The sequence below is a fragment of the Dromaius novaehollandiae genome, chromosome 23 (genome assembly GCF_036370855.1).
Source record: "Dromaius novaehollandiae isolate bDroNov1 chromosome 23, bDroNov1.hap1, whole genome shotgun sequence".
In the NCBI taxonomy this organism is placed as follows: domain Eukaryota; kingdom Metazoa; phylum Chordata; class Aves; order Casuariiformes; family Dromaiidae; genus Dromaius; species Dromaius novaehollandiae.
In genome coordinates this window covers 7668486-7693803 of record NC_088120.1, presented here as the reverse complement: position 1 = coordinate 7693803, position 25318 = coordinate 7668486, and the positions used below count along the sequence as shown (strand labels likewise).

At 45.8% G+C, this 25318-nt stretch overlaps 3 protein-coding genes across 10 annotated transcripts; 1 reads left to right on the top strand and 2 right to left on the bottom strand.

Annotated features, from left to right (window-relative positions):
* Window positions 1-316: 316 nt before the first annotated feature.
* On the top strand, window positions 317-11815 carry MTFR1L (mitochondrial fission regulator 1 like). Of its 2 annotated transcripts, XR_003258900.2 has the most exons (7): window positions 317-573; window positions 922-1026; window positions 1737-1846; window positions 2675-2886; window positions 5967-6279; window positions 9071-9277; window positions 10749-11815. XR_003258900.2 is itself a non-coding variant. In XM_026098207.2 (6 exons), the coding sequence occupies exons 1-6, from the start codon at window positions 559-561 to the stop codon at window positions 10852-10854; spliced, it is 861 nt and encodes a 286-aa protein (XP_025953992.1). In that variant the 5' UTR covers window positions 319-558; the 3' UTR covers window positions 10855-11815. The 2 variants fall into 2 exon arrangements, 1 of the variants encoding a protein (XP_025953992.1); XM_026098207.2 differs by lacking the exon at window positions 9071-9277 and having other exon boundaries at window positions 319-573.
* A 1637-nt stretch (window positions 11816-13452) lies between these two features.
* AUNIP (aurora kinase A and ninein interacting protein) lies at window positions 13453-19133 on the bottom strand. Its single transcript, XM_064525065.1, has 4 exons — window positions 18815-19133; window positions 17506-17638; window positions 16996-17140; window positions 13453-14601 (listed from the first exon to the last, which is right to left on the bottom strand). Exons 1-4 carry the CDS (start codon window positions 19048-19050, stop codon window positions 13640-13642), a joined length of 1476 nt encoding a protein of 491 aa, XP_064381135.1. The 5' UTR covers window positions 19051-19133; the 3' UTR covers window positions 13453-13639.
* A 301-nt stretch (window positions 19134-19434) lies between these two features.
* PAQR7 (progestin and adipoQ receptor family member 7) lies at window positions 19435-24028 on the bottom strand. Of its 7 annotated transcripts, none has more exons than XM_026098197.2 (3): window positions 23495-24028; window positions 22232-22404; window positions 19435-20783 (listed from the first exon to the last, which is right to left on the bottom strand). In XM_026098197.2, the coding sequence occupies exon 3, from the start codon at window positions 20738-20740 to the stop codon at window positions 19703-19705; it is 1038 nt and encodes a 345-aa protein (XP_025953982.2). In that variant the 5' UTR covers window positions 20741-20783; window positions 22232-22404; window positions 23495-24028; the 3' UTR covers window positions 19435-19702. The 7 variants fall into 7 exon arrangements, with proteins under 7 accessions (XP_025953982.2, XP_064381138.1, XP_064381137.1 ...); XM_064525068.1 differs by lacking the exon at window positions 23495-24028 and adding an exon at window positions 23377-23456; XM_064525067.1 differs by lacking the exon at window positions 23495-24028 and adding an exon at window positions 22587-23199.
* Window positions 24029-25318: the final 1290 nt, after the last annotated feature.

Genomic DNA, 25318 nt, shown 5'->3' with positions numbered 1-25318 from the left:
CCACACCCCATCACACCCCTACACCCACACCCCACACATCACCATCACACCCCTCAGCTCCCCCTGCTAACACACACCTCCCACACCCCATCACACCCCGACACCCACACCTCACACACACCCCATCACACCCCTACACCCACACATCACCATCACACCCCTCAGCCCCCCTGCAAACACACACACCCCCACACACCCCATCACACCCCTACACCCACACCCCCCACACACCCCATCACACCCCTACACCCACACCTCACACACACCCCTACACCCACACCTCCCACCCCATCACACTCCCCCCCCCCCCCCGGGGTTCGGCGCATGCGCGGGGCGGTGCCGCCCGGCAGCGGAAGCGAGGGCGCCGCTGGGTTCCGGGTCGCGGCGGCGCAGCGAGGGCAGCGGGGCCGCGCCGCCGCCTCCAGGTGACCGGGCCGGGCCCGGGGGCCGCCGCCGCCGCTGCGGCGGGACCTCTGCGCCCCGGGAGCGGCATGAGGCGGGGCGGCGCCGCCGGCAGCCCGCCCTGACCCGCCCCGACCGCGAGCGGCCGGCCCCGACATGGCGGCGCAGTCGGTAGGTGCCGCGGCCCGGCGGGGACGGGGCGGCTGTGTCCGGGGGCGGGGGCGGGGGCGGGAGAGGCCCCTGAAAGGCGGCCGCAAGCGCTCCACGCCCGCTTCAGGTGCCCCTTCGTGCCTGGCTGCCGTTCACCTGCGCGCACGGAAACGCGCTTTACCGAAGCAGGACCTCAGCTGCTAGCGAGTGCCCCGTTACGTGAAAAACCCTTTAAAAGCATCTTTGCACAACAAAAAAACCCAGAGCTCAGAGCTTCGAGCTCACTGCACGTGGTGGTTTTCGGTTTATTAAACTTTAAAAAAGGGTAACCGACTTGAAATACCGATTTTATTAAATTGCGCCTTTCAGACGATCCCCATTTGGCAGAACAAACCCCACGGCTCATCGCGCAGCGTCGTCAGGAGGATCGGGTCAACCCTTCCTCTCAAACCCTGCCCCAGAGCAACCTTTGAGGTAAGCAGACTTATAAAGGATCCAGGGATTAAGTGTAAGAAGCTACAGCTCTTGAACAGCAGTGTTGTGTGCTGCTGTTCAGGGAAATAAATGCATCTGTGGAGTTGTACTGACAAAACTTTCATTTTGCAATATAGTTAATTTTAAGGCTTTTCTGTTTGTTTTTGTAAATCCTGTACCTTTAAATGAGCCTTGGTAACTTGAGATGAACATCTCCTAAAATAGTGTCTATTCACAAAGTTAACGCGCTAATAATTAGAGGAGACAGAAACGTCCTGTCGCTGAACAATGGCTTCCTTGTGGGACCTCCAGCAAGCCTCTCGCCCTCTGTGGCTTTTTTATCTGAACGGCAGAACAAGGTTTATGGAAACGCTTGGGTCACGCTGAGGTCAAGGACAAAGCCAGGGGCTGGTAATGGGAAAGTGTTGCACGTGGCCTTGGCAGCGTGTTGAGTTGGATCACGTATCCTTTTGCAGCCTCGCTGTTCAGACTTACGAAGCCCGCTAGCTCACAACAACGCACCCAGGAACAGGCGTGGAAGTCAACACGCTGGAACTCTACTCTTCCATAAGCCAAATAGTGTTGCTGTCACGTATCTGAGATTAAGCTGTTGACTTGATGCAGGGAAAGCCTCTGATGGCCAGTGCAACAGATTTGGTTCGGTTTCAGGAAACAGGACCACCATTTCCCTAATGTCACTTCTGTTTTAGGTTCTGCCAAACGTTTCAGAGCTCTATTTAAATGACATCCCTCCGGTCCCTACTTTGGCCGACATTGTGTGGATAGCAGCAGATGATGAAGAAACATATGCCAGAGTCAGGTTGGTTTGCTCTTTGTACCTGCTGATCCTTATTTTTATATGGTGGTTTATTTTGTATAGCGTAGGCCAGGCATTGATCAAATGCTCACAACTTCCACTGTTCTTGGGCTGTGATGCGGTGCCTGTTGAAAGAATTTTTTCCCAAGGGATGGGGGAAAAAATTTGGACAAAGAACCCTGGGAGGAATTCCTACTGGAAGCACTAAGAGACTGTGTCCTACCGCTGTTTTCTCACTGAAAGGTCTGTGCAGAAAAATCCATGTGATTCTTGGCATTTCTACCTCATTTTTACCTTGGAAAGTTGAAGAGTTGAGCTGTCTTTCTGGGATCAAGATGTTCTGACCCTAGGAGTTTAGTTCCTGGTCATTTGAACTTTTGTAATTATTGTCCTGAAAGCAGGGCAGTAATGATATGTATCTTGTGAAAGAGAAAATGGACTTTGAAAGGAGAAGTGCAGGTTAATGGGGTGAATTTTCCCCAGGTATACACAGTGAACTGCCCAGGAGGAGAGACATGTAATGAGGAGAGAAATGACTCGAAGCCATGTGAACATGCCCAAACTTTTGTCCCTGCTTCCCTTCACCATGTCTTGTGCTGTTTGACCATGATTTCTGTAACTGACTTTCCATTCCTTGTAATGCAAAGAGATAGCACTTAGAGTGGAACAGCACATCCATACAGTGGCACGTACAGTGTAGTGGTACGGAGGCTTAATTGTTTCGTCGTTTGTAAAGTACTTCACTCTCCGAAGGTGGGAGCAGAGCGTTGTTATCGCAGAGGGGTCTGGATCTTGCAAGTGACGAGCAGAGTTTTGTCCCGTCCATCTTAGGAGCGACACTCGCCCGCTGAAGCACAAGTGGAAGCCCAGTCCCTTCACTGTCATACAGCGAAATGCTTCAGTCCCCAACCTGAGGAAGCAGGAGGAGAAGCTGCTCGCCTTGAAGAAACCTGGTTTACCAGCACTGAGCCGAACAACCGAGCTCCAGGATGAGTTGAGTCACCTTCGGAGTCAGATAGCTAAAATAGTGGCTGCAGAGTCAGGTAGGTCCATAATGACCTTTTTTGTTGAATGAGAAGGCTTTATTTCTTCTATACAGAGCCAGATTTGCAGCTTGTTTTCCCAGCAGAATTGCCAGGATGTTTTTCTTGCTGATGGGATGCTGTCTTTGGTGCCAGCTCAGTGCTGGTTCTTTGTCTAGATGTTTGCATTTGTATAGCTGGAGAAGCCCTGCTTGTTTCTAAGAGGTACTAAGTATAGCTTTGTGACTGCATTTGCTGCATTTGATCTGGAGACTGAGTTTTGTCTCAAGTACCTTGTTTCATGAAAACATTTGGTATGTTCTTGCCATTCCTGCCCTGAGCTGGTCGTGAATTCGAGGGCTGTGTCTTGGTTTGGCTAGGAGTGAAACGTTAGTGTGTTCCTTTTGGGAAAATGACAGCGCTATTTATGTAGTAAATAAGGTATTTGCTGAAGAACTAGTTTGAATTGATTTCTTTCTTTCTGTTAGTAAATTTGTATGCAATTGAAGAGCCATGTGTTAGCCACAAAACTGTACTGTGAGGAAAAAGGAAGTTCTTACTTCACTTCCTTTCATGGCTTTTCCTGTATCCTCATGCCCTGGGAATGTGAAGACACTTGGTAGGACCCAAAGTCCAGTGGTACTGCAAAGCTTGCTGCTACAATGGTCATTTTAGAGTTGGGAAACTAGTAAGATCAGACATAACTGGATATCTTTATTTATGGAGTAGTCAGAGGGCAGAGTTGTTGATCTCACAATTCAAAATCTTTAAAAATGAACAGTTTTGCAAACTAATGGAATTCAGTCCTTTTTGAGGACGGCTTTTCTTCTTTAAAGCTGCATTTCTTGTATGCAGAATACTTTGGCCAGTAACCAAGATAACAGCTATAATATGGCTGCTTTCCAGGGGAAGAAAATTATTACTTTAAAAAAACAAAACAGGATTGTGCCACACTTGAAATGATATCATGCTGGTTCATTCCTGTTGTTTGCGATGGCTAATAGGGGCTTCCTTATCCTACATCTGAAAGCAAATATTTTTTAAATAACCCAGACTGCTACTTTGCATTGCACTGCATTGTGTGTACATGGGACCAAATCTCTCGTGATCTGTGAAAGACCGCATGGTTGTCTGACTTCCGTAGCCCCAGCTGACTTAGAGCCTTAACGACTGCTTATATTTAGTCCAGTTGTCCATGAGCCATAGAAGCATTTGAACATGAAACAGGTTGTGGTGTTTGATTTAGTCCGAGTGCTGGTTTCTACGTGAAAAATTGTTTGGGGCAGGGTTGGTTGGTTGTTTTTTTCCGGTTCTGTGTGATGATCAATGCACTCTAAGAATCTATCTGATATCGATAGTATAGACATATGTGCCACCACCTGAGAAGCATATATGACAGTTTGGCCTGTGAAATTGTGTTTAAATGGGATGAGATTAAGTATTTCTTCTGCTGATGAACCATCCATTTCCTTCATATAGGTCTGTTGTGATTTAATGCACACAGAGAATATCCATCTTCCTGTGCTTTTGTTTCTTGTCATTTTTGGCCCTGTCAAAATACACCAGCCATCAGCTGATCGGCTGTAAAGAGCGCAGTTGCACAGATCCCATACGCCATGTACTTTGACTTTTACATTAGCGTGGTAGAATGAAACTACTTTGAGGGTCACAGAACCATATTACCCTCAGCTCTGCAGGGAGTAAGTATAAAACAAGACATCACAGATGTCCCCTTCAGACAGACTGTGTGTGTCCTCTTCCTTCTTTATGCAGGATCAGAGGAACAACTGAATTGGAATAAAGAACAGGCAAATTCTGTGCATTTTGTCTTCAAACTTCTGTCTCGGCTCTACAGTTGTCCAAGCCGTGTGCTAGAAAAGCCCGTTTTAATTCAAAGAAAGTAATAACTCAGAAAATTAGAGACCTGAGTGGGAGAAAAATGCATTAATCATTTAATTCCCTTTTCTCTCCCTCTCTACTTAGCAATGTTCCCAGTCTTTATCAGCTAGCATTTGAGAACAGTTCTGACTGACTTAGCATCATCTAAGTCAATAATTGGGAACTATGATTTAGGGCCTAGCTGTGGCTCAGTAATCTGATACAGGAGATGACTAGTTAGCAGGCTTATTTTGGAAAGGTTGATGGCAAAAAAAGAAATACTGTGCAGTCTGCTTTATTATATACTGTTACAGAAAGCCCTAATTGGAAATTGATAATGATCTACAACTTTTCTCTGGAGACTAAGGGCATTAGTGCTTTAAGGTACCATTTGTTTGCAATGCAGGAAAGTTATTTCAGGGAGATGTGTACTTAGCATATTTCATTTTTTTTCCCTTAATGTTTTAAATTGGAAATATCTAACTCATTTTCACTAAATAACATTTGGAATTTATATAGCTATTCTTATCCTCATGGTGCTTTAAAACATGAGCAAATAAATCCCATCTTCTTTGTGAGATAAGTGGATGCTATTCTCATTTTATACATGGTGGTGGAAAACAAGAAAGGTCAAAATGCCTGCAGTCACAGAGGGAATTGCTGTGAAAGCCTGGTTTAAAATGTAAGAGCTCTTGATCTGGCTCTGCAGTCACACCATCTGTAATGGTTAGAGGGGAAAGAAACTGAACGAAAAAGAAAGGAAAACAGTACACACTGTGGTGAAGGGCAAGGGAAGAAAAGTTAAGACAATTAAGACCTATGTTGTCATGCAGGCTCCCTCTGTGACCTTGAGCAGCAGCTAAATCTCTGTTCTTCCATTTCTTATCTGTAAAATGGAAAAAGCAAACCTGGCTTAGGCAGGTACTGGATGCAGCGTTTGAACTGCAGGGACGATATGGCGATGGGCATGATAGGTGTAGAAATAGAAGTATGGTGGGCTGGAGGGATAAAAGGTCCTGGAGAAGGTCTTGTATTGCCATGTGGTATTCTAGGAAGTGGACTAGCCACGGAGGGTAAGACAGAGGGTTTGATTAATTTGTTTTCTGCTAACGTGGGGGAGGCTGGCTGATGATGCCTTTTGATTCATATTCTGTTGTTTAGGGGGGAAAAAAAACAGGTTTGGCATTAGTTTATTTATCCACCTATATTGTTTTCTTTTTCAGCTTCTGCTTCATTAACACCAGATTTATTATCTCCAGGAAGTTCAAATGCATCTTCTCCTTTACCTTGTTTTGGACCCTCTTTCCACTCTACAACTTCCTTTGTCATTAGTGATATCACAGAGGAGGAGGCAGAATTAGAAACCCCAGAGCTCCCATCAGTTTCCATGCTTTGTTCTGCAACCTCTGAATGTTGTAAACCAGAACCAAAGGATCCTGACGAGGAAGATTCTGTGTCTCTTTCGAAGGCCAGCAGTTTTGCGGACATGATGGGCATTCTTAAAGACATTCATAGGATGAAGCAGAACAAAGACTTGTAAGTCTTTCCTGAACTCTCTTGATTTTATTTTCTCTTTGAAAGTTTGTCATCTCTTTTTTTTATTTTTTTTTCTTTTCCATCTGCCAAATCATTGTAGACACTGGACATTGCATTCATCTGCTTGTTGGTGGTGCCGTATGTTCATGAAACAATTTTATAGTAGAACTTGCTGACACTTATGTTTCTGTATTGTTTTAATTAAGTCCAGGATGCTAGATTTTGGACCAAACCTGTGTTACTGAACTATCTGAATAGAAAGCAGTGGAGGGGAAACTTAAACAGATGAGCACGGTGTTTGGCTGTTTCAACCTATTCACCTCAAAAAGAGGTGAATTCTTGCGCTTTGCCCAGATTAAAACCAGAGCAGCATTCAAAGTGAGGCCCACATTGCAGTTTTCTACTTGAAGTTTTTCAAGACCCAAGCTGTTTCAGCGTGGTACATACGGGAGCGAACACACAGAGCTTTTCAGCTTCCAGACTGGATCTGGTTTGCATCTGGCCGAGCGTTGAATGTGGGCAGAGTGAGTTTGCACTTGTCTCGTGATAAGTGTATACATTTATCATGAGAACGCCCCAAGTTGCTGACATGCTGGCTGCTGCATGCTTGAGACAGGATTCTGCCCATCTGATAAAGTAGCTGCTTTAACGTGTTAGCTCTCCCCTCTTTGTTTTACATGTGAAATCGCAGTGATTAAGTTCAATTTCCAAATTTCAGCCCAAAGATGTATCCAGCCCATATGTGGTGTGAATGACATTTCTGGCCAAAAATAACGTGTTGGGTGATGGTTGTTCACAGTTTTTATGCCTGATTCAGTTGAAAAGAAATGTAGTTATCAGTACTGAAAAAATTATATGGTCAAGTGAGAGAAGGGTGTTCAGCTTGCATCCAGAACACCTGTAACAAGGCAGTGACCGGGGGGGAGGCTGTTTGCAAAGTCTTTGAGGCAGGTTGGAGCAAATCCATGAAAATGACAGAAACAAAAATACGACTTCTAAACTTAGAATTAGTTTATTTTAGCCACGGCTAGGTTAGCATGTTATGCAGTTAGCAGTTGTTATGCTGAAGCTGAAATAATCAGCTGTCCGTATTATCTTTTTGCATGCGACAGTTATGGAACACAAGTGTTTCAGCGTCTTCAGCAGCCGTAGTTGATCCTTTGTGAAAAGCAGCTTGTAGGTGACCGGGAAAGCTGCAGTAAGGTCAAAATTTGACTCGAATTTCCTATCCTGAATGTATGAGAATAACTAGCAATGGATGGAAGTGTTTAATCTTGCTGTTACCGTAGAAAGGCATCTATGTGAAAGAATAGGAGCAAGAGATGGCTTGCACACTAAAAAAGGATTTATTAATAGCATTGGTTCTCTATAAAATTACAGAAGATGGGGGAGAGGAAGGTTTTCATACTGTAGAATACTTCTTGGAGGTTGGGGAGAGGGGGATATCTACCAAATCCTTCCTCCTTGGGTACAGAGTTGGGTAAAGGACCTGAATCACCAGGACCCCTTTTCCCCTTAGTAACTGCTTGACTGATTAGGAGGGGAGTTGGGTCACACATGAGGCTGGTTTCTCTTTTCTGACGGAGCTCAGAGAATTTTTCCATGTATTGATCAAATATGTTGGTTGTAATAACATGAATTTTCAGGCTTCCAGTGAAGTTAACAGCCTTAGTACATGGAATTACTTCATTTTTACATGCTTCCTGTAGTGCTCTGCTCACATCAAAACCAGAAACACTTAATACAAAAGCTTGAGACCATCTCTTGCTTGAGCTTAACTTTTCTTCTCATCTGTTTGTCTGTCTTAGCCTGTAACCTGCCTCTTAAATGTAAGAAAGAGGCATGTTTTAGTATATGGTTATTGTATCTTAATTAGAGCTGTTTGAACAATTGCAGATAGTTGAAAAATTACACTGAGTAATTTACCAATGTTCAGTGTTTGACTAGCTTAAATTATTGATGCTTGATCCCTCTCCAGTCTGGAGGCATGATGACTTACCTGCTAATGAAGGTGGCTGACTGGAACACCAGCCCCGGCTCTAGCACAGGAATACGTCATGTTTCGGGTTGCAAGCAGGTCTTGTTCAGCACTAGACTGGAGGATAATATCACTCATCCAGCTTTTGTTACGTAGCATTTCCTTTGATTTCGTGTTTTACAATTAGTCATGAAATGCCTCTTTCCCACAGCTGCTGGCAGTGAATTACCCCTTTCAGTTTAGAACCGGTCACACGCAGACCCTGTTCTTGCATGGATGGGTTATAAGGACAAGTACGTTTAGAAGCAATGGCAGTATGAACAAGTGTTTTAAATCAGAGCAGTTTCATACAGGTAGCCTCCATAGAGGCATCTGTATTTTATTTCTCTGGTTTTCTGAACTTTGTATATGGACAGACGGCTGAAAGGAGTCGTTTCTTCAATTTAATAAAGTGATCTTTGACAGCTGAGTAATTGACGGTATGCCCGCTTTTACCCTGCTGCAAAAAGAAACGCCTGGTATAAACCACTGTTAAGTTTCCACGCTACAGTTGTTTGTCTCTGATGTGGAAAGATGATTCCCAGACACAATCCTGTAGTGTCAGTGCAGCTGTACGAGCAGAATTGTGCTTTTACCGCTGTGCTCGCTTTGCTAAGGTACTGTTAGTTAAGTACAGAGCAGTTTTGCTAGTGTAGGTATGTAACACCGGTAAAACTTAAAGGATCACACACTCTTCTAAGTTTTGTGGATGAAGGTGCCAAATAATTCTTAACAAGATGATTTCATAGATGCTTCTCTGATGCTCCTATTTAGGACTTGGTGCTTAATCACAACCTTGGAAGCTTCATGAATGAGTATGAGAAACACTTGCAGAAATGTGTATGTTTCAACAAATGTCACATAGAGCCCTTTAAAATGTCTGTGATGCCCTCTGGAAGGGGATTGTCTGAGTAGTGTGTCTGCCGAGCCGTGCATTCAGTGTGTGGTTAAAAACAGGTAGCAGGAGGAGCTGCTTGCAATGTGAGTACACTTTATTTTTAAGTACTTCTTCTTCTATGGTACTGAATAAATTAATCTGCCCGTGATTATTTCTCTGGCCCTTGGAGAAGCTGTAAAGGACTGAGATGCTGAAGTTTAATTCTGGTGCTTCTTGGTGTTGAAGGGCTGCCTCTGCTGCTAGTTTCTTGCAGTTGTTGCTGGTTGTGTCTTGCTGTAAGAGGTTTGTACTCTTTGGTAGGACAGATTACTTTTCTCACCCCTGGTCCGGATTATCTCTGTACTCATCTTGTGATAGCATTTTCCTTGTGATCAGCGCCTTTAGGCTTCGTCACGGCTGCCTCTTTGCTGCTGTTCTAGCCTAGCCTCTTCCTCTGGCTGCTTGGGTTTCTCGCTGTGCCTCCTCTGGGGCGGCTGATTGATGCTTTGGGTAACTGTGAATTCTCAGGTTTGCCTGTGTGGAAGGAATGGTTTTGGGGGGCTCCTGATCTTTGTCTCTGCACCCTTGTCAGAAGGAACAGTTCTGTCTGAATGAAATCAATGGCATGTTTCTAGCTCTAAAATCAGGTTTTAAATTGTTTATGCAACTGTAAATTAAGAACTTGACTCGGACAGCAGTCTGCCTAGAGCGAAGGGTCGCCTGTGAGCCTCTCGGTGACATCTTATACAGCTTACTAAAAGCCTTCATTGTTAATCTGAGAGCAAGCACCTCCCAAACACATATGGAAATACTTTGGGGGATGTCTTTTAAGGAATGTTTAGAACACACTGGTTTCTGACCAAGAGAGGATTTTAACTGTAAAAAAGTTAAGCTCTGAAAGTATTATTACAGGTTCCAAACAAAGCCTTATTGAGTAATTCATGATAACTTGATGGGAAGAAAACTTAGGTTTTGGCTTCCTGTGAAATAAGCTTACTGGCACTTCTAAAGTAAACTGCTTGTCTGGACTTGTCACAACAGGCAGAATGCTTTGATGAGAGAATGGTATTAAAAAAAAAAAACCTCTATGTAGTCATGTAAGAGAAGGGAAATACATAACAGTTCTCTTTAAAATATTTTTAAATATAAAAGCATCTATCTATTATATAGTGAAATTAATGAATTAGTTTGACTTTAATTTGAACAACTTTTTTAGACTTATATTCAGGAGACATAGCCTGTGAATAACTTGTAACATTTTATTTTCTTAACTATTACTAACACAGTTGAATAAAAATGATACTAAAGAGCTTTGCTGAGATTTTTCAGTGATACAACTAGATCTACAACATGAGCTGCACGTTTCCTACACCAAACATGAAAGATCTGAATTTTAAGCTGCCTTTTGTTTTGTACTGTTGTTCTTGCACTTCCCTCCTCCACTTGCAACAAAAGCCGATGATTAATGTTGCAGGAAAATACTTAAATACATTTCTAAAGTTAAAATCTAGCTAGAATTGTAAGCCATCAACTTTGGTGTTTATTAATACATTGTGTTTTGTATCTTCCACGTAGAAACCGAACGTCAATGAAGGAGGAAGACCCTGCTATTCTTATAGCGGAAGTTTTGAGAAGAAAATTTGCCCTAAAGGATGAAGATCTAACCATGAAAGAGAAGTGATGTTACTATCATTAAACTCTGTAAGCAAGTGTTATGCTCCCAAAATTTTCTCCACAGTAGCTGCCTTCCTAAGGATTGAACTTTTTTGCCTCTTTTATTAATTAGAAATTGTTTATGCACTGGACACTTACTTAGGAAAGACCCTATGGATTTGAAGTGTTTTCAATGTATTGTAATATTTAAGAAAAAAAATTTTTAAGAAGATGGAAATTCTTTTCCACTTGTATTTAGGTCTTGATTTTTGGTAAGGATCTTCTAAGGAATGCAATGGGTGCTGCTGGATGAAGTTCTTTCTACCTACAGTTTTCCTTAGGTTCACAGTAAGCATTCAAGTTAACTTATAACTGTCTTGTTGCAATATAACTTATTACCCATTACAGTATGAATGGATGTCAAACATCCAGTTCTTCCTCTATTGTGAGTCTGGTACGGAGCTACTGAGAATAAACTGTTTCATGCTTCCAGGTCTTCAGTGTTTAGGAAGTTGTTGAATGAAGGAGGTTAAAGTTTTCTTTCCAATTACCTTGTCTAAGCTGATGATTAGATGAAATCGAAGTAAATAATCAAACCATTCAGCCGTGCCTAACGGGTGCTGGCTGGTTTTAATACGCCCTTGCTGTTTCTTAATTCACAAATCATCCCTATAGTTGCATGACAGGATGGCCTTAATTTCTGGCCCATAATTTCATGTTTCATTAGTAGTCCTTGTATTCAGATGAAATGTATTTTATTTAGTGTTCCAAAAGGTCCGTATATTGAACCACCAATGCTAGGAGCTGAGCACCACGAAAACTGTCATCTAAACAGAGAGAAGACAGAAATTTGTATTGTTTATGGCTACAGTTCTCACTAATTGAAGATGTTTCTTTCAGCTATGCTCACTCTCTGCAATGTTCCTCATGGCTGTATTTAAAGTATGATTTTTTTTTCATTTATATAAAATTGAGCCTTAATAAGACAATAGTTGTCCTTAGTATTATTAATATGTTTATGTCCACAACACGTCAGAAATAGTGCCTTATATTGTTGGGGGGCAATTTCAACTGCCACAGATGAAGTGTTAGATTATAGTGCTGTAGTGATTTATTAATATCTGAATTAATAAATTCAGGTGCTAAGGCTTTCTTAATTCACCAGTCCCTCAGGGCTTGAAAAGTTACATCATCAGCCCCACCTTAAAAGTGAGAGAAGAGGCTTCCACAGGGTCATCTGCCCACACAGTAAGCTGAGACTAGAATGAGCATTTAAGACTTAATCTGTTTTATATACAGTCAATACAGATGCAGTCCCAAGAACAGCTCTTTTCCTCTGACACATGCCATAAGCCACTGGACTACCAGATCATTCTTCCTGTCACAGTAAGTAAGTCTCTTCTGTATGAGGAGTTGGTGGGAATATATCTCCTTATGGAGAAGATGGAATTGAAACCAAGATTCCCTGTTTCTGGGAATGTGTTCCCTATGCAGGCTGGATATAAGAGAAAGCAGCAGAGCAACTAACTTCTGGACTGTGACATAGCTTTAGTTTGATCTGTTGTACTGAAATTCTGGCCCAATGGGAAAGTAAAACTGTATTAAATGGCAGTATTTACAGAATTAAAGCAGTGGCTGAGAAACACTAGTTGTACTCGACCTAAAAAAAAAAAAGTTAAAAAAAAAAATCAGGCACTTGCTTCTAACAAAAAAGGTTGTTGTTCTGGAGCGTGATCGTGGTCACAGATGCTGGCTGTGTTGTCTCTATTGCATATGACCCCTGGGGTTTTTGAGCAGCTGGTCTCTGTGCTTCAAAGCAGATAAAATCTAAAGCATGCCCATCCAAAATCCCACGTATCTAAAAGCATGGGATTATGCTGAACAAGCTGTACACGAAGCATACAGAAACTATCCACTGCTGTTACTGAAATGCGGCAGCTGCCATATGCAGTTAAACTAATACTTAACATAGTTCTGTCTCCTGCTGAGGGGGCTCAGTGCTTTGCTCTGCCTTTCCACCTAGCCAGGGCTGTAATGGTACCATCAGCTGGCAGCTGGGAAGAACATGAGTGGAGGCTTTGCTGGCACATGCAGGTGCATCCTGCCCTATGAAAGAAAGTTACACAGGTGTCTAATGTTGGGATTACAGCTCAGACTCACCAGAATAGACACAGTCTTGGAATTCAACCTCTTACCACAATTTTCATTGCTTTAAACCCTTGGTAAGCTGAGCAGTGGGAGTTAAGTGCTTTCATTACACCTTTAGTAGCTGCAGGTGAGCCTTTAACAGTTACAGAAGCACAAGCTAAAAAGCCTGAAACTCATTATTTCCTCCCCACACCAGCTGTCACTTATAGAGTTTGGAGGTAAGCAGAATTTGGTGACTGGTAGTCGAACATAATCTTTCTTAGAGGCAGCTAATGTCTGAAGTAGACAGTATGGTTTCTGAGCTGATCCTAGGAAAGCTTTTAATTTGGACTAAAAAATATGGAAGTGTCACCAGCAAGTTCTTTTAGGTTATACATAACCTGTTTAGGTTTACAAACACTAGTAGAAGTGCTAAGGCCAAGGCCTTAGCCACACAGGCTATAATCATGATTGAAACAGCCAAAGCATTATAAACATATTCCTTTTAAAATTTATTTTATTAGAGACCAAAGAGATTCCCTGTTGCATGGGTCTATTACATATACTGCCTAGACCATATATATAAGCAATGAGTATACTTACCTATTCCTAACCCCTGTCTTAAAGAAGATGCCTTCCTTAGGCTTCAGAAGAGTTCATACAGGCTACCCATTAATGACTACTAGTCAGTGTTTAATAACTCTATTCCCTTCTGAATCCTGGGTGAATAGTAAATCGTAGCATGCATCTAACTGATGCTCCCCTAGTTTGCTTACATTCCTATTTGTAGCATCCCTGGAACAATCCTTGTATGGGGAGTTAGTCAGCCAACTGCTAGTGCTGTTTTTCGCCTTTAGAGGAGATCTCACTTTCTGGCAGTAGTGAGAAATTACTCTGTTCCCCTCTGAATCCTGGGTAAACAATTGCCTCAAGGGACTGCTCAGTCTGTTCTTACTGTCCCATTCTTCCTTAGCTGAACCACCACCAGCATTTTGGCTGCGTTCTCTCAAAGGCTGTGCTTTAGGTATTCTTTTAGGAGATGAACAAAAGCCAGCAGCCCCGATATTGTCTCTCTTTATAGCAGGATTTATATTCTCAGGCTCGGAGAAATCAATTAAAGAATTATTGCTACTAGATAGTCGGTGTGGTTTCTTACTCTGGTTTGCACCATGACTTGGTTGGATATCAAGTCCATCCTTCTCCTCCTCTGGGTCCAGCTGGCCCTCCTCTTTGTTTATCCAGGAGTCTGTTCTCTTTCTTGAAGTTATGTTGCTTCCAGAGACTGTTTCTCCAGCAAATAAGTCAGCTACATTTCTGTGAGCTAGGATCTGGTTGCCCTCTGAATCCTGGGTAAAGTCTAAGGAGAAATCCTCTTCTCCCCCACAGGAGGCCTCACCCTTACTGCGGGACTCTGCTTCTAGCAAAGAGTCTGGCAAAGAGGTCTGCGAGACTGGTGCTTTTTGTACAAGATGCTGGGGTATAATCTGTACCTTCTTATCTTCAGCTCTGAAGGGTGGTTTCTGCGCTTCCTCTATCTGCGGAAACGTCAAGATCTTCACAGGGGAGGCAGCCAAAGGAATACCTTTTTCTTTATGTTCTTTATTTAGGATAAGCGGAGATAACCTGGAGTTTTCTTTGTCTTTTTCATCTGAAAACAAAGGGGAATTGGATAATGTCAGAGCTGACACACACATTTCTCAGGGCTAGTCACTACCCGAGGCTATTGCTCTGAAGTGTTCCTTGATGCTCGACTGAACAGCAGTTTCACCACTCCTTCAAATAATGAAATACAGACTGCTCTATACAACATCTATATTGCCACCACCTCATAATAATCAGTATTTCTGTGCTGCTGAGACCAGCAGGGTTAAGAACAGCTGCTTTAGGTTAGAACACATCAGCAGCCCTCAACACAGGAACACAGTATAAACCTGAGACAGCTACAGCCTAGTTAGTAAAGTCTGACAAACGGATGGAGTACAGAAGTGAAGATTTAGTAAGTTTTCTTCTGATACAAGTTAACTACTAACCACAGTGTTTTAAAGGTCCTTAGGAGCAGGTTATTTCTGGGAGTATATAAATGCTGGCAAAGTAGTTGCAAAGAAAACCCAATGAAAACTCTACAGCTTGCCTCCATCCCCAGATAAAAGAATCAAGTGCCACATTTACTTTTGAAACCATTTAAGATGGACTCTAGTATAATTTCTCAATATAAGCCAGCTCATCCTTGGTTCAGGATATGCTATTTGTATAAGACAAAGGAATACAAGAATTGTTACAGCTTCTTAAATCTTGTAGTAGACATCTAGTGAACGATAGCAGCATTCAGTGAATCCAGACACATACAATGAGTAAATCAATCAGATGCATCAAATGAAAATAAGTACATAAATAAATAAAAACATGAATGGTAATGAATTCAAAAGGCGTAGGGATGACAAATCCAAAGCAAGAGCTGTCAGTGGCCCTACCACAATGCACCAAGTAAGAATTCTGGCAAATGGCTGTTCAGTGGTTTACAAAAACAAGCATGCAAGTTCCTGCTGGGCTCAGCTCCTCTCAAATTCTCTCCTGCTTTCTTTAGGCTTGGCTGCTCTTTGAATGGGTTGTTCTGTTCCTCTGACCTATCTCCCCTTAGATTACAGCTCTTGAAAAAGCAGCCTGCTTCACTGGTCAAAACAAGATGATTACATATATTAAACTGTACAATTTATGCAGTGATTCCTCTGATCTGCTTATTACAAAAATGTTGATGGACTAGCTCTTACACAACTGTGGAGTACTGCCTCTTTTCTGTTAGTATGCATCAGTCTGTATCCTACACTGCTGCTTTCTGCATCTATTGCACTGCTCTCTGTATTTGTTAATTTGAGAACAAGACAGACAAATCCCAGTTTCTTGTATTCCAGATCACAAAAGCAGCCTCAAAAACACAGACCCTGTCAGCTGGCTTAATTACCTTAAATACTTCCCATGTGATCTGCCCTTGCTTTTATTGGTCCAGTTAGGATTTAACTTGGCATTCTTTTGAAAAGGCTTTGACCAACTATTCACAAAAAGCTTTCCTTGCAAAACTCCCACTGATTTTTCTTACAACTAGATTGTTTGAACCCAGCAACATTCATTTTCATTTGCAGCTATAATGTTCTTCCAAGAATGTGTAACAAACAGGCTAAGACTGCTATTGTTTAGAACAAATCTACCATGCAGCTCCCTAGAAGCTCTCCCTTCTCTAGTCATGGACAGTTGCCCACATAATACTGAACGGCTTGGCGCGTCTGCCCCGACAGCACCCTTCCCAGGCTGAAGTGGCATTCCTGCTTTGCTTGTCCTTTAAGGCAAAGACAAAACTTGAAATTCCACCTGAAAACCCAAGAACACACTACAGCCAAGAGCATGAAGTTACAGAAATTCTTAAATTCTTGATTGAAACTTACACGTTCTCAGCTTCAAAATATTGATGTTGCAGTGTAATGTAAGATTTCACAGTGACAATAGATCAATTCAGTTTAAGGGCTGAAAAACTGTTACAGTGTCTCCATAGCACAAATACACTCCTGCTGTAGTCAATTTATTTTCAGGCTGTCACGGTTAATAGGTGGTATTCCCCAAAGTCTCTTACTCCGTAAGCCCTCACATATCAATATTTCTGTACCGCTGAGAGTTCTGCCACTTGGGCTGTTTTATATGACCCCTTAGGCTGAGTCAGGTGCCCAGCCTTCCTTACGTTTCACTGAAAATGCCAGCTTTGTAGAGAACAGAAGCTGGTGTGTTATCTAAAGAGTTCAGATAGCTCTTGAATGAAGACTGGCTGCAACTACTCACTGACACTCACACTTCAGTCTAATGCTGCAAAAACACTGCTTTTAGATTAACCCTCATAGTATGTTCCTTCCCAGCAGTTCAAACCTTTAACCTTTACCCTCCTCACAAGGAAACGCACTTTCTACCTAATAAAACCACCTACAAATAAAGTGAGGTAGATTTTTCTATTATGGCCTGAAACTGCTTCCCTACATGGGCACAAGCTGGTTCGCATTACCTGTCTGGGTACTGAAGAAGGCGGAGATGGTGGTTTGCTTGGTGCACGCTGGAGCTGCTCTTGTCTGCGTGGAAGGCACTGAGGTGTACCCCTCACAGTGCCTCTCCAGAAGGCGATGAGATACTTTTGGCTTGGGTAGGAGAGACTGGGAAAGGAAAGAAACAAATGGAAAGTGACCGTACTCTGTCACTAACAAATCTACCCTTCTTCCAATGTCATGGCATAGTTCCCGCTTCCTTGATAATTGGCTCAACTCTTCCTGTCCAAGTGTCCTGCACAGTCCAAACCTCATATTAACTACATACCATCCCTCTCACACATCTTTAACTACTTTATGTTGTATCCATCTTGCAGCCTTGCTCTGCCAGCCTCTTCTAATTTGCAGTATTATTGTATCTTCTCCCACAATCACGGTCTCCCACTCCTTTAGACGAGCACAGCCCAGGCTGGTAAAGAACTGCACGTGACTACAGAGAGTCCAGCACGGTGCGAACCACGCAGCCCCCTCACCTGTCCTCTGCGCTGCTTTAGCTTCGCCGTGTCCAGCCAGACATCGCACGCCTCAACCTGCCGGGCAGGGCTGCCTCTGCGTTTGCGTCTCATGGCCGACCCTCGGCAGCGGATGCTCGCTGCATTTTCCGGCCTTCAAGAGAGCAAGTTGCGGTAAGACTCCCACAGGCCCTTGGGAGGCCGGGAACAGCCTCCCGAGCGGCGCCGAGGAGGCTGAACCAGCCCCGGGGGGAGGAAGCGGTACCGCGGCTCGCTACGTCCCGCCCTGTTCCCCTTCCCGCGAACAGAGCCGGCGGCGGCGCCTCTTCGCACGGCTCCCGGCGCGGCGGGCTGCAGCGGGCCCCGGGCGTCCCGGGCCTCCCCGCGGTACCGCCACCCCCAGCCGCCCCCGGCCCCCCCCAGCGCGCAGGCGCCACCTCACCCGCTGCCGCCGCGCGCGCCAACTGCCGCCGCGTAACGGCCGCCAACCGTCGCCGCGTAACGGCCGCCGCGCGCGACGCGGGGGCGTGGCCCCGTCGCGGAGAGAGACCAATCGCGGCCCCGGGCTGGGATGAGCGGCAGGGATGGTCCCGCCTACTCTGAGCTGCGCCCTATATAGAGCTCTGCCGCCGCTGCGCTGCGGGTTGCTGACGGGGGCGGGGCGGGATGTGGGGGGCGCTGTGTTTGGGGGACAGGGGCACCCGTTTGTGGTTTTCTTCTGCTCTCGCTAAACTCTCCTGGGACAAAGCCTGGCAGTGGGGTTGCCCTGGAGCTCAGGGGCTGCTGAGTGTGAAAAGGGGGTCCCCAAAGGGGAGGACCTGACCTTAGGAGGGCTGCAGCAGCCAGGCAGGGGGCTGTCTGCAAACTAAAATGAGCACAGCCACAGCAGGAGCAGCCCCCAGAGAGGGCCAGGGCAGGGGGACCTCACCAGCCTGCCTGTAACACATCACCATGACATGCCCCTGCTATCCGTCACAGGGAGGCAAACGCAGGCCTCTCCCTGCAGAGACTGCGGTCAGCACTGATGCGTGCGTGTGTGACAGGAAGGAAAGGCCTGCAGCATAAACAACGATGCTGCCCTAACGTCTGCTCCCAGACACACCAGACAGAGCAAGGAGAGGCAACGGCTGTTGCCAGAGGGCTCCTTGGCAGGACAGGAGGCCAAACATGCACAGAGATGGGGGAAGCTGGGGCTCCTGTGAAGGTCAAAAAGGGAACAGTGCCATAGGCACATTTTTCTGACTTGCACATGCACTCTCCTCCCCCCACCCCAGCTGTTTGCCAAGCTCTGTCCCCCCCTCCCTCCCCCTCCAGCCCCAGCCTGTCTCACCTTGTCCTCATGGGCAGCAGCTGTGGAAGGTGTGGTGCAGCTGGGGGCCCCAGCAGTTCCTCTCTCCATGTTAGCCCACTGTTGAGATGGGGGCTGGATGCCATCCTAGCCCCCCACCAGGGCCTGTTACAGGCACTCTTCCAAGGCAGAGGCTGCAGAGACCTGCAGTGGTTGGTACCATTTCCCTGGGGCAGAGTCTCCATCAAGTCATTCCTTGGCTGTATTTCTTCTACCATCCTTTCTCCAAGCCCACCACCCCACTCTTCCCATCTCTCAGCTAATTTCAGTTGTAAGGACGGGGTTCATGTCTTTCTCACACCCACACTCTCACTTTGTGAGGGCTCTGGCCATGTCACTGCATGGATAACTGGATAACTAAAATTTCCTAAGCCATATAAAATGAGCCTGAACTGATTTTACGTAAAACTGACACCCTTGTTTATGATTTATACCAGCCCTACTTGGTCTGTTTGTTTTAATGGCTTAGATGCTGCCACAGCTGACTGGATTTAAGATCAGCTCACATCTCCTTACCTTTTGCTATGAGACCTGGTAGCATCCAAGAATCTTTCTCAGCCCACAGCCGTTAAGGCATAGGTTTGCATCACTAATAAAGAACATTTTGTTCCAGCTGTTTATTCAGACATTTGAATTAAATCAGTGTACCATTTTAAGAACAAGTTGGAACTAGTTCTGAATTTTAAAAAGCTCCAACAGCGGTTCATATCTTCACCCCTGTGGAGAGCACTGACTAGCAGCAGTTTGCAGAGCATTTCACTGCTCTTCTTGAAGTCTGTGGCCAGATTCATCTGATGGCATCACCACAGTTGCCTCTAGATCAAGTTTTCAAGCCCGCAGGTGAGCTCTCATGCTTCTCCTTCAGGGCTGTTACTCTTCTTTGAGACCCAACTCGCTCTTCACCTTCCTGGCCATGTAAGTGGCTGTGAGAACAGAGCAGGTTCCAGTGAAAAGGCACAGGGCAGAAAAGTTATGAGCTAAGTCACCCTGCAGTTTAGAATAGATTTGCCGCCTGGACTCGTAATCCAACACCACTGCCTCAATCTGCGCCAGCGTGCAAAGGACAAGGAACACGTGAAAAATCTGATGGCTTTGCCCAAAAAAGTGACATTTCCCAGGGAACCACTTCTCTGGGTAAGGGTGCGAGAAAAAAAAGGCACCAATGAGGAAAAACAGTACCTGGCATTTGTGATACAGTAGGGCTGGGTCAGCGTGCTCGGACTGGGCAGCGTAGATCCGGTGAATCACAGGGCTAATGTCAAGCATGTAGGCCAGACCGGAGGGCATTTCCTGACAGACCCTGCTCAGAAAGTGAGCGGACCGGTGGTACCGATACTTGGCGTAACAGGAACCGGCGCAGGACAGCCACGCCAGCAGGGCAGCCACCGGCATGTAAAACCCCTGGATCTTTTCATGCCAGGTTGGCTCAATGGCATAATAGTAGTGCGCTAAGGCGCTGCCATACTGGTAAATGGCTACTCCCACATAGTCCATGAAGAAGAAGCTGTAGTGCCAGAACTCCGATTTGGCCTGCAGAAGATGAGCGAAGGTGCTGAACGTCAGGTACGTGATGGACGCCACAACGATGATGAGGAGGGGCTGGGCATGAGGGTCCTGCCCAAAATCCACCCGCTGCGAAAGCTGCTGGAACCGCAGCAGCAGAATCAGTGCTGCCACCAGATGGGTCCAGACGTTGATGGCCTCGTTGTGCTGCTGAAAGAGCGTCGAGAAGTAATAGCGCCAGGTCTGGTGAACGGGCCGGTAGCCGGTGTGGATGTAGGGCTTCCAGAAGACCTTTGGCACCTCTGAACTGCTCACAGTGGAGGGAGGCAGCGGGGCCAGCAGCTGAGGGACCTGGCGCACGTTAATGAAGAGGCGGCTAAGCTTTTCAGTGATGACAGTTGCCATGATGCAGCTGAACTCTGATTCACTCTGCCAAGCAGAACACCCTCTGGGACAAAAAGAAAGTTTTGCTGTGGTGTTTAACAGGGACTTCACCAAAATCAAGGAGAGGCTGAATGTTACTGGCTTTTTAAGACATGTAAAGTCATGTATGAGAAGAGAATGGCCCCAACACCTGAAATAAATGAATCTGCAAAAATAGTAGCATTAAGGGGGTTGAAGTGAGATTTAAGAAGCTGTGCTAGAGCATCCCATACTGAACGAGTGGCAGTCCGGAAGAGCAGAAGGCAGAGGACACAGGTAGGGGGGTAACTGATACAACACTTAACAGGCTACAGCAATCCCTAGTTGGTCTGAGCTCACACTTTCCTAGCAGCTTGGGGGGTTTGGGACCCACGGGACCCTGAACAAACTTCCAGCCCAAGCAGCAGCCCAGGTTTTCCCTTGTAGATCGATTGCAGTGTCCATCTTTACAAGCCCTCTCAACATGCAACCTCCTTGCAAGGTTAAATAGGTGACCTGTTCTGCCTTAAAAAGGGGCTGCATTTTGGAGTGTAAATAACATCAGTAACAGAACACGTAAATAACTTGTGTTTTGAGTTTTTACTGTCTTTTTTCAACTCCTAATTTTCCATGTGGTTTTGTACAAAAACATTTAAGCCTGAGTGACTATCCTGTTGCATCACTGAGGTTCAGGAGCAGCATAATCTCTGAAAGCAAATTTTTCCATGTTTACATTTTTGAAGCTGCTGTGCTTACAGAGACAAAGCAAACCTTGCTGGCTTTTTCTGCCTTTGTGAAACAGCCTTGGAAACCCACCGAGAAGAACATGCTTGAGACTAGGTCTTTTTTTTTCCTGCTCTTTTCCTGTCTAGGCTAACCAGATTTGCTTAAACAAGTTTTAAAGACAACAGCCAGACTCCCTCCAATTCCAATGCTGTTTACAGTCTTAATTCTTGGCAAGTTCAGTCATTTCAGGACAGCTCAGATAGGAGGAGGAGGAGGAAGGCATAGGACTGTTTGTTAAAAAAAATAAAAAACACTAATTTCCTCATCAAAATGAGGTGGATAGATATGTAACCTGTGCCTGTCTGAAGCTGAGGAGCACACACGCAGATAAAAATAGGTTGCCTGCTGCTCAGATTCCCTCAAGCCCTTTTTCCCTGCCTCATCTGCCCACCCAACCTGGTGAAAGAAATCCCACCTCAAAACCAGTGCAGTCGGCCTGACCAGGGCATCACCTCACAGACTGCGATCCAGATCCCTGCTCAGCCTGCCAGGCCCTACTGAAGTGCCCAAACACACGCAGGCTGCCAGCGAAAAACCAACTTCATAAACCTCTTCCGGCCTTGCGAGTGCTCCGTTGAACTGAAACGGCCCTGACTCCTGCTGGGAGGACGCGGGCAGGAGCAGACCTGGCTGAGTTAAGCCTGTTCTGATCAAAACCTTTGGTGGGCAACTGGGAAGAAAAACCCTTCCGCTGCGTGGAGCACTTACCTTCGTGCCCGTTACCGAGCCGGGGCTGCCCACGAGGAGAGCCACAGTACGCGGGGAGGAGGCTCGGTGCCGACTGTGTCAGAACAGGTGGCAGCGAGAAGCCAGATTCCTGCGGAAGAGATGCCCCCGGGTTCTGTTCAGGGAGATGCTGTGACAAAACCAATGGGGAAAACCTGCGTTCAAAGCAGCCAAACATGAGACAGGATACAGATCGGTGTTTACATCAGTTAAGCCCCCAAACTTGTTTGAGCAGGACTTAAACTGCGACGTTCTTGCAAAATTTAGTTACAAACATCCTGCACCATGCTGGGAATCCTTAATCTCGCTCGTACCCTGAATAACGACATCCACATACCTATAAAATGTCAATAATACTCTGTAGGAAATAACAGGCATCTGAGGCAGCATTTCCTTTCTCAAGTAGCATCCACCCATCCTGCTGAATTTTCCTTAATGAGAGACACTGAGTCTCCAGCTGTTTGCATTGCTCCCATGTGCACTGCTGTAATTATCCTTCTGAAGAACAAATATATGTTTTTTTAATTATGTTCAGCTTTTTCTGAATCTGGTACAGGCTCACCAAACACCAGCCTCTTCTTCCTCCCATCGCAGCAGTTTTATCAGACTTACGAGACTCTTCGTGGGGCAGCCAGGGATCGATCCCTCCTCCCGAGGATTTGCTTCCCGAGGGTGCCGGGGTACTTTGGAGCTCGGGCGTGTGCCGGGTCAGAGTCCTCCGCAGCTGGAGGTTGGGGTCGGGGGGGATGACCCCGGCCCCCCACCTGCTACTCCCGGGGCCCCAGAGGGTCCCGCTACCCAGGCAGTGCTGCCCGCCGGCTCCCCGGCCCCCGCACTGCGGAGCTCACGGCAGCAGCGCCGCTCCCCGCAGACCCGGCGCCGCGGGCGGGCCAGACCGGGCCGTGCCGCGCCCCCGCAGCCGCCGCCTCCCCCGCCGGACCCGCCCCCGGCGCCCGGGAGGGCCCCGGGCCCGGCCCGGCCCTCGCGGTGGGTCGGGCCCGGCCGCGGCGGGAGCTCTGCGCAAACGCTCCCGCCCCCGGCGAACCGCGCGCCTCTCCCCCGTGAACGTAAGGAGAAATTAAGAAATTTCAGAAGCAATCGTAAAAGCCCGCTGTCACGTTACTTACGCATCATCCTCGATGTAAGCTAGGGGCTTATCTTTACACTGCTGCCTTCTGCTATCAGCTTACCAGCTGTAGCTCCCCCCTCCCCCCCCCCAAAAAAAAAACCCCAAACCACACCCACATCCAGAGACGAGGTTCTTCTTGCGTCCTCAAGATAATCATTTGTTGCAGGAAGCAGCAGTGACAAAACGGATGCCTGTTTTCCCATTAACCGGGCTGCAGCCTTCCAGGAACTAACAGGAGCTAGTGCATTGCACAATCCTGCAGCTGCCCAAGCCCTGCCTGCCACAGGGCTGCACTTTGAGCTCTCTCTTCATGAGAACTTCCACATAAACCAGCATGACCTTCAACTCCTGGCTCATCTCCTCTGGGCCACGTTTTTTCCTTCTCTTGGTCCTTTTGCAAGTTGTTACTATCCTCTCACTAATTGCATCCCCAAATTCCATTCTCTCCTCCAGCCACTCCCAGAGGACCCAGACTGTGCATTAAGCTCCATTTAACACAAGCAGCCACATAAAGCCTAACTAGGACCGGACAACAGAAGGCCTCTCTAGCTCACATCTGACAACTTTGGCAAGTAAGAAACTCCCATTTATTTGGCATCTTTTCTTTCTCTTAACACTGTTTGGGTTCTGGCAGTGCTGTCATCCTTTCCCCCCCCCCCCCCCCCTTGGAAAGGAGCAAGGGGGGAGTATTTGGAACATTTGGACTCTTCTCAGGCAGCAGATGAGTAGGTGGGGGGGGCTGACTGCTAATTGCATGTAAAGTTATATATGGGAGCTGACACAGTGATCACTGTTTTATAGTATTAGATACACTGAGCATCTTTCCTATGCATTTTTACATAATGGATTCAAGTCCATCTCAACATTTAGCTTGTATTCCATCATCCCATTCACCTCCCCTGGGTAGATCCTGCTCTTAATTTATGCAAGGCTGGTAAGCGCCATTAAACCTGCAGTATTTCACCCTGCAAAGGGTTGGCTGCTTTCCAACAGGTAGAAACAGTCTGTCTTACCTTAAATTATGGAGTATTACAGGGCTTCTGAAGAGAGTCTTCAATGCAAAGGTTTACAGCTACCCGAATATATTGAGCTTGATATCATCTCACTGTAGTCTCAGCCTTCTTCTATTGTTCAAAGAGCATCCTACAGGTTTTTGGCTAGTTAAGCACAAGTCTGATGCAGTAAATGTGATACACAGAGCCTTCCGAAGGGAGGTCCCTTCTTTGGCGAGCCTCAGAACACTGAGGAAGCGGTCCGCTACTCCATCAGCCCCGTAAAAAAATGAAACCCAAAGAAAGACCCAGACCCCACTAGTTCTTCCAGCCACAGGTTGTCCAAACCCATTAACTGTCCAGTGCCAGACGCTATAGATGCAAGACAAACCTGAAAATACTAATTGTAGCAGGCCTAAGGATTAAGGACAAAAACCAAGGAAAACATGACCAAGTGCTTCACTTAAACACTATTTGAAACTTGAATTTCAGAATTGGCACTGGACTTGACACTAGCAGAATTTGTCAAATCCAAGTGCCTCCACAGCTCCCCTGCTCTGGCAGAAGACAATCTTTAAAGCCGAGTACCTTCAGAACAAAGATGTCTGTACTGAAGCAGCTGCAGGCAGGTGACTCTTTACCCATGCCAAATGCAACCTTGTCTTTATTACAGCATGAACACTTGTGGATGCGCATGACACTCCCTGGATTAATCTTAGAGAAAGGTGGGGTTTTTTGTTTGCTTTTAAACCACAAGGTACCTATGCAATGCAGTAACTCTACCACCTAATCCACCTAAAAAGCATCTTTACTCACAGCACAAGTGCAGTTGTGCCCATTTGTCACATCCCAGAAAAATGAAGGCAACATGCATCTGTGGGTGGGGAAGAGCTGATCTTCAGATTCTCCCTGTGGCATAATTTACTATCCCAATACACCTGCAGCAGA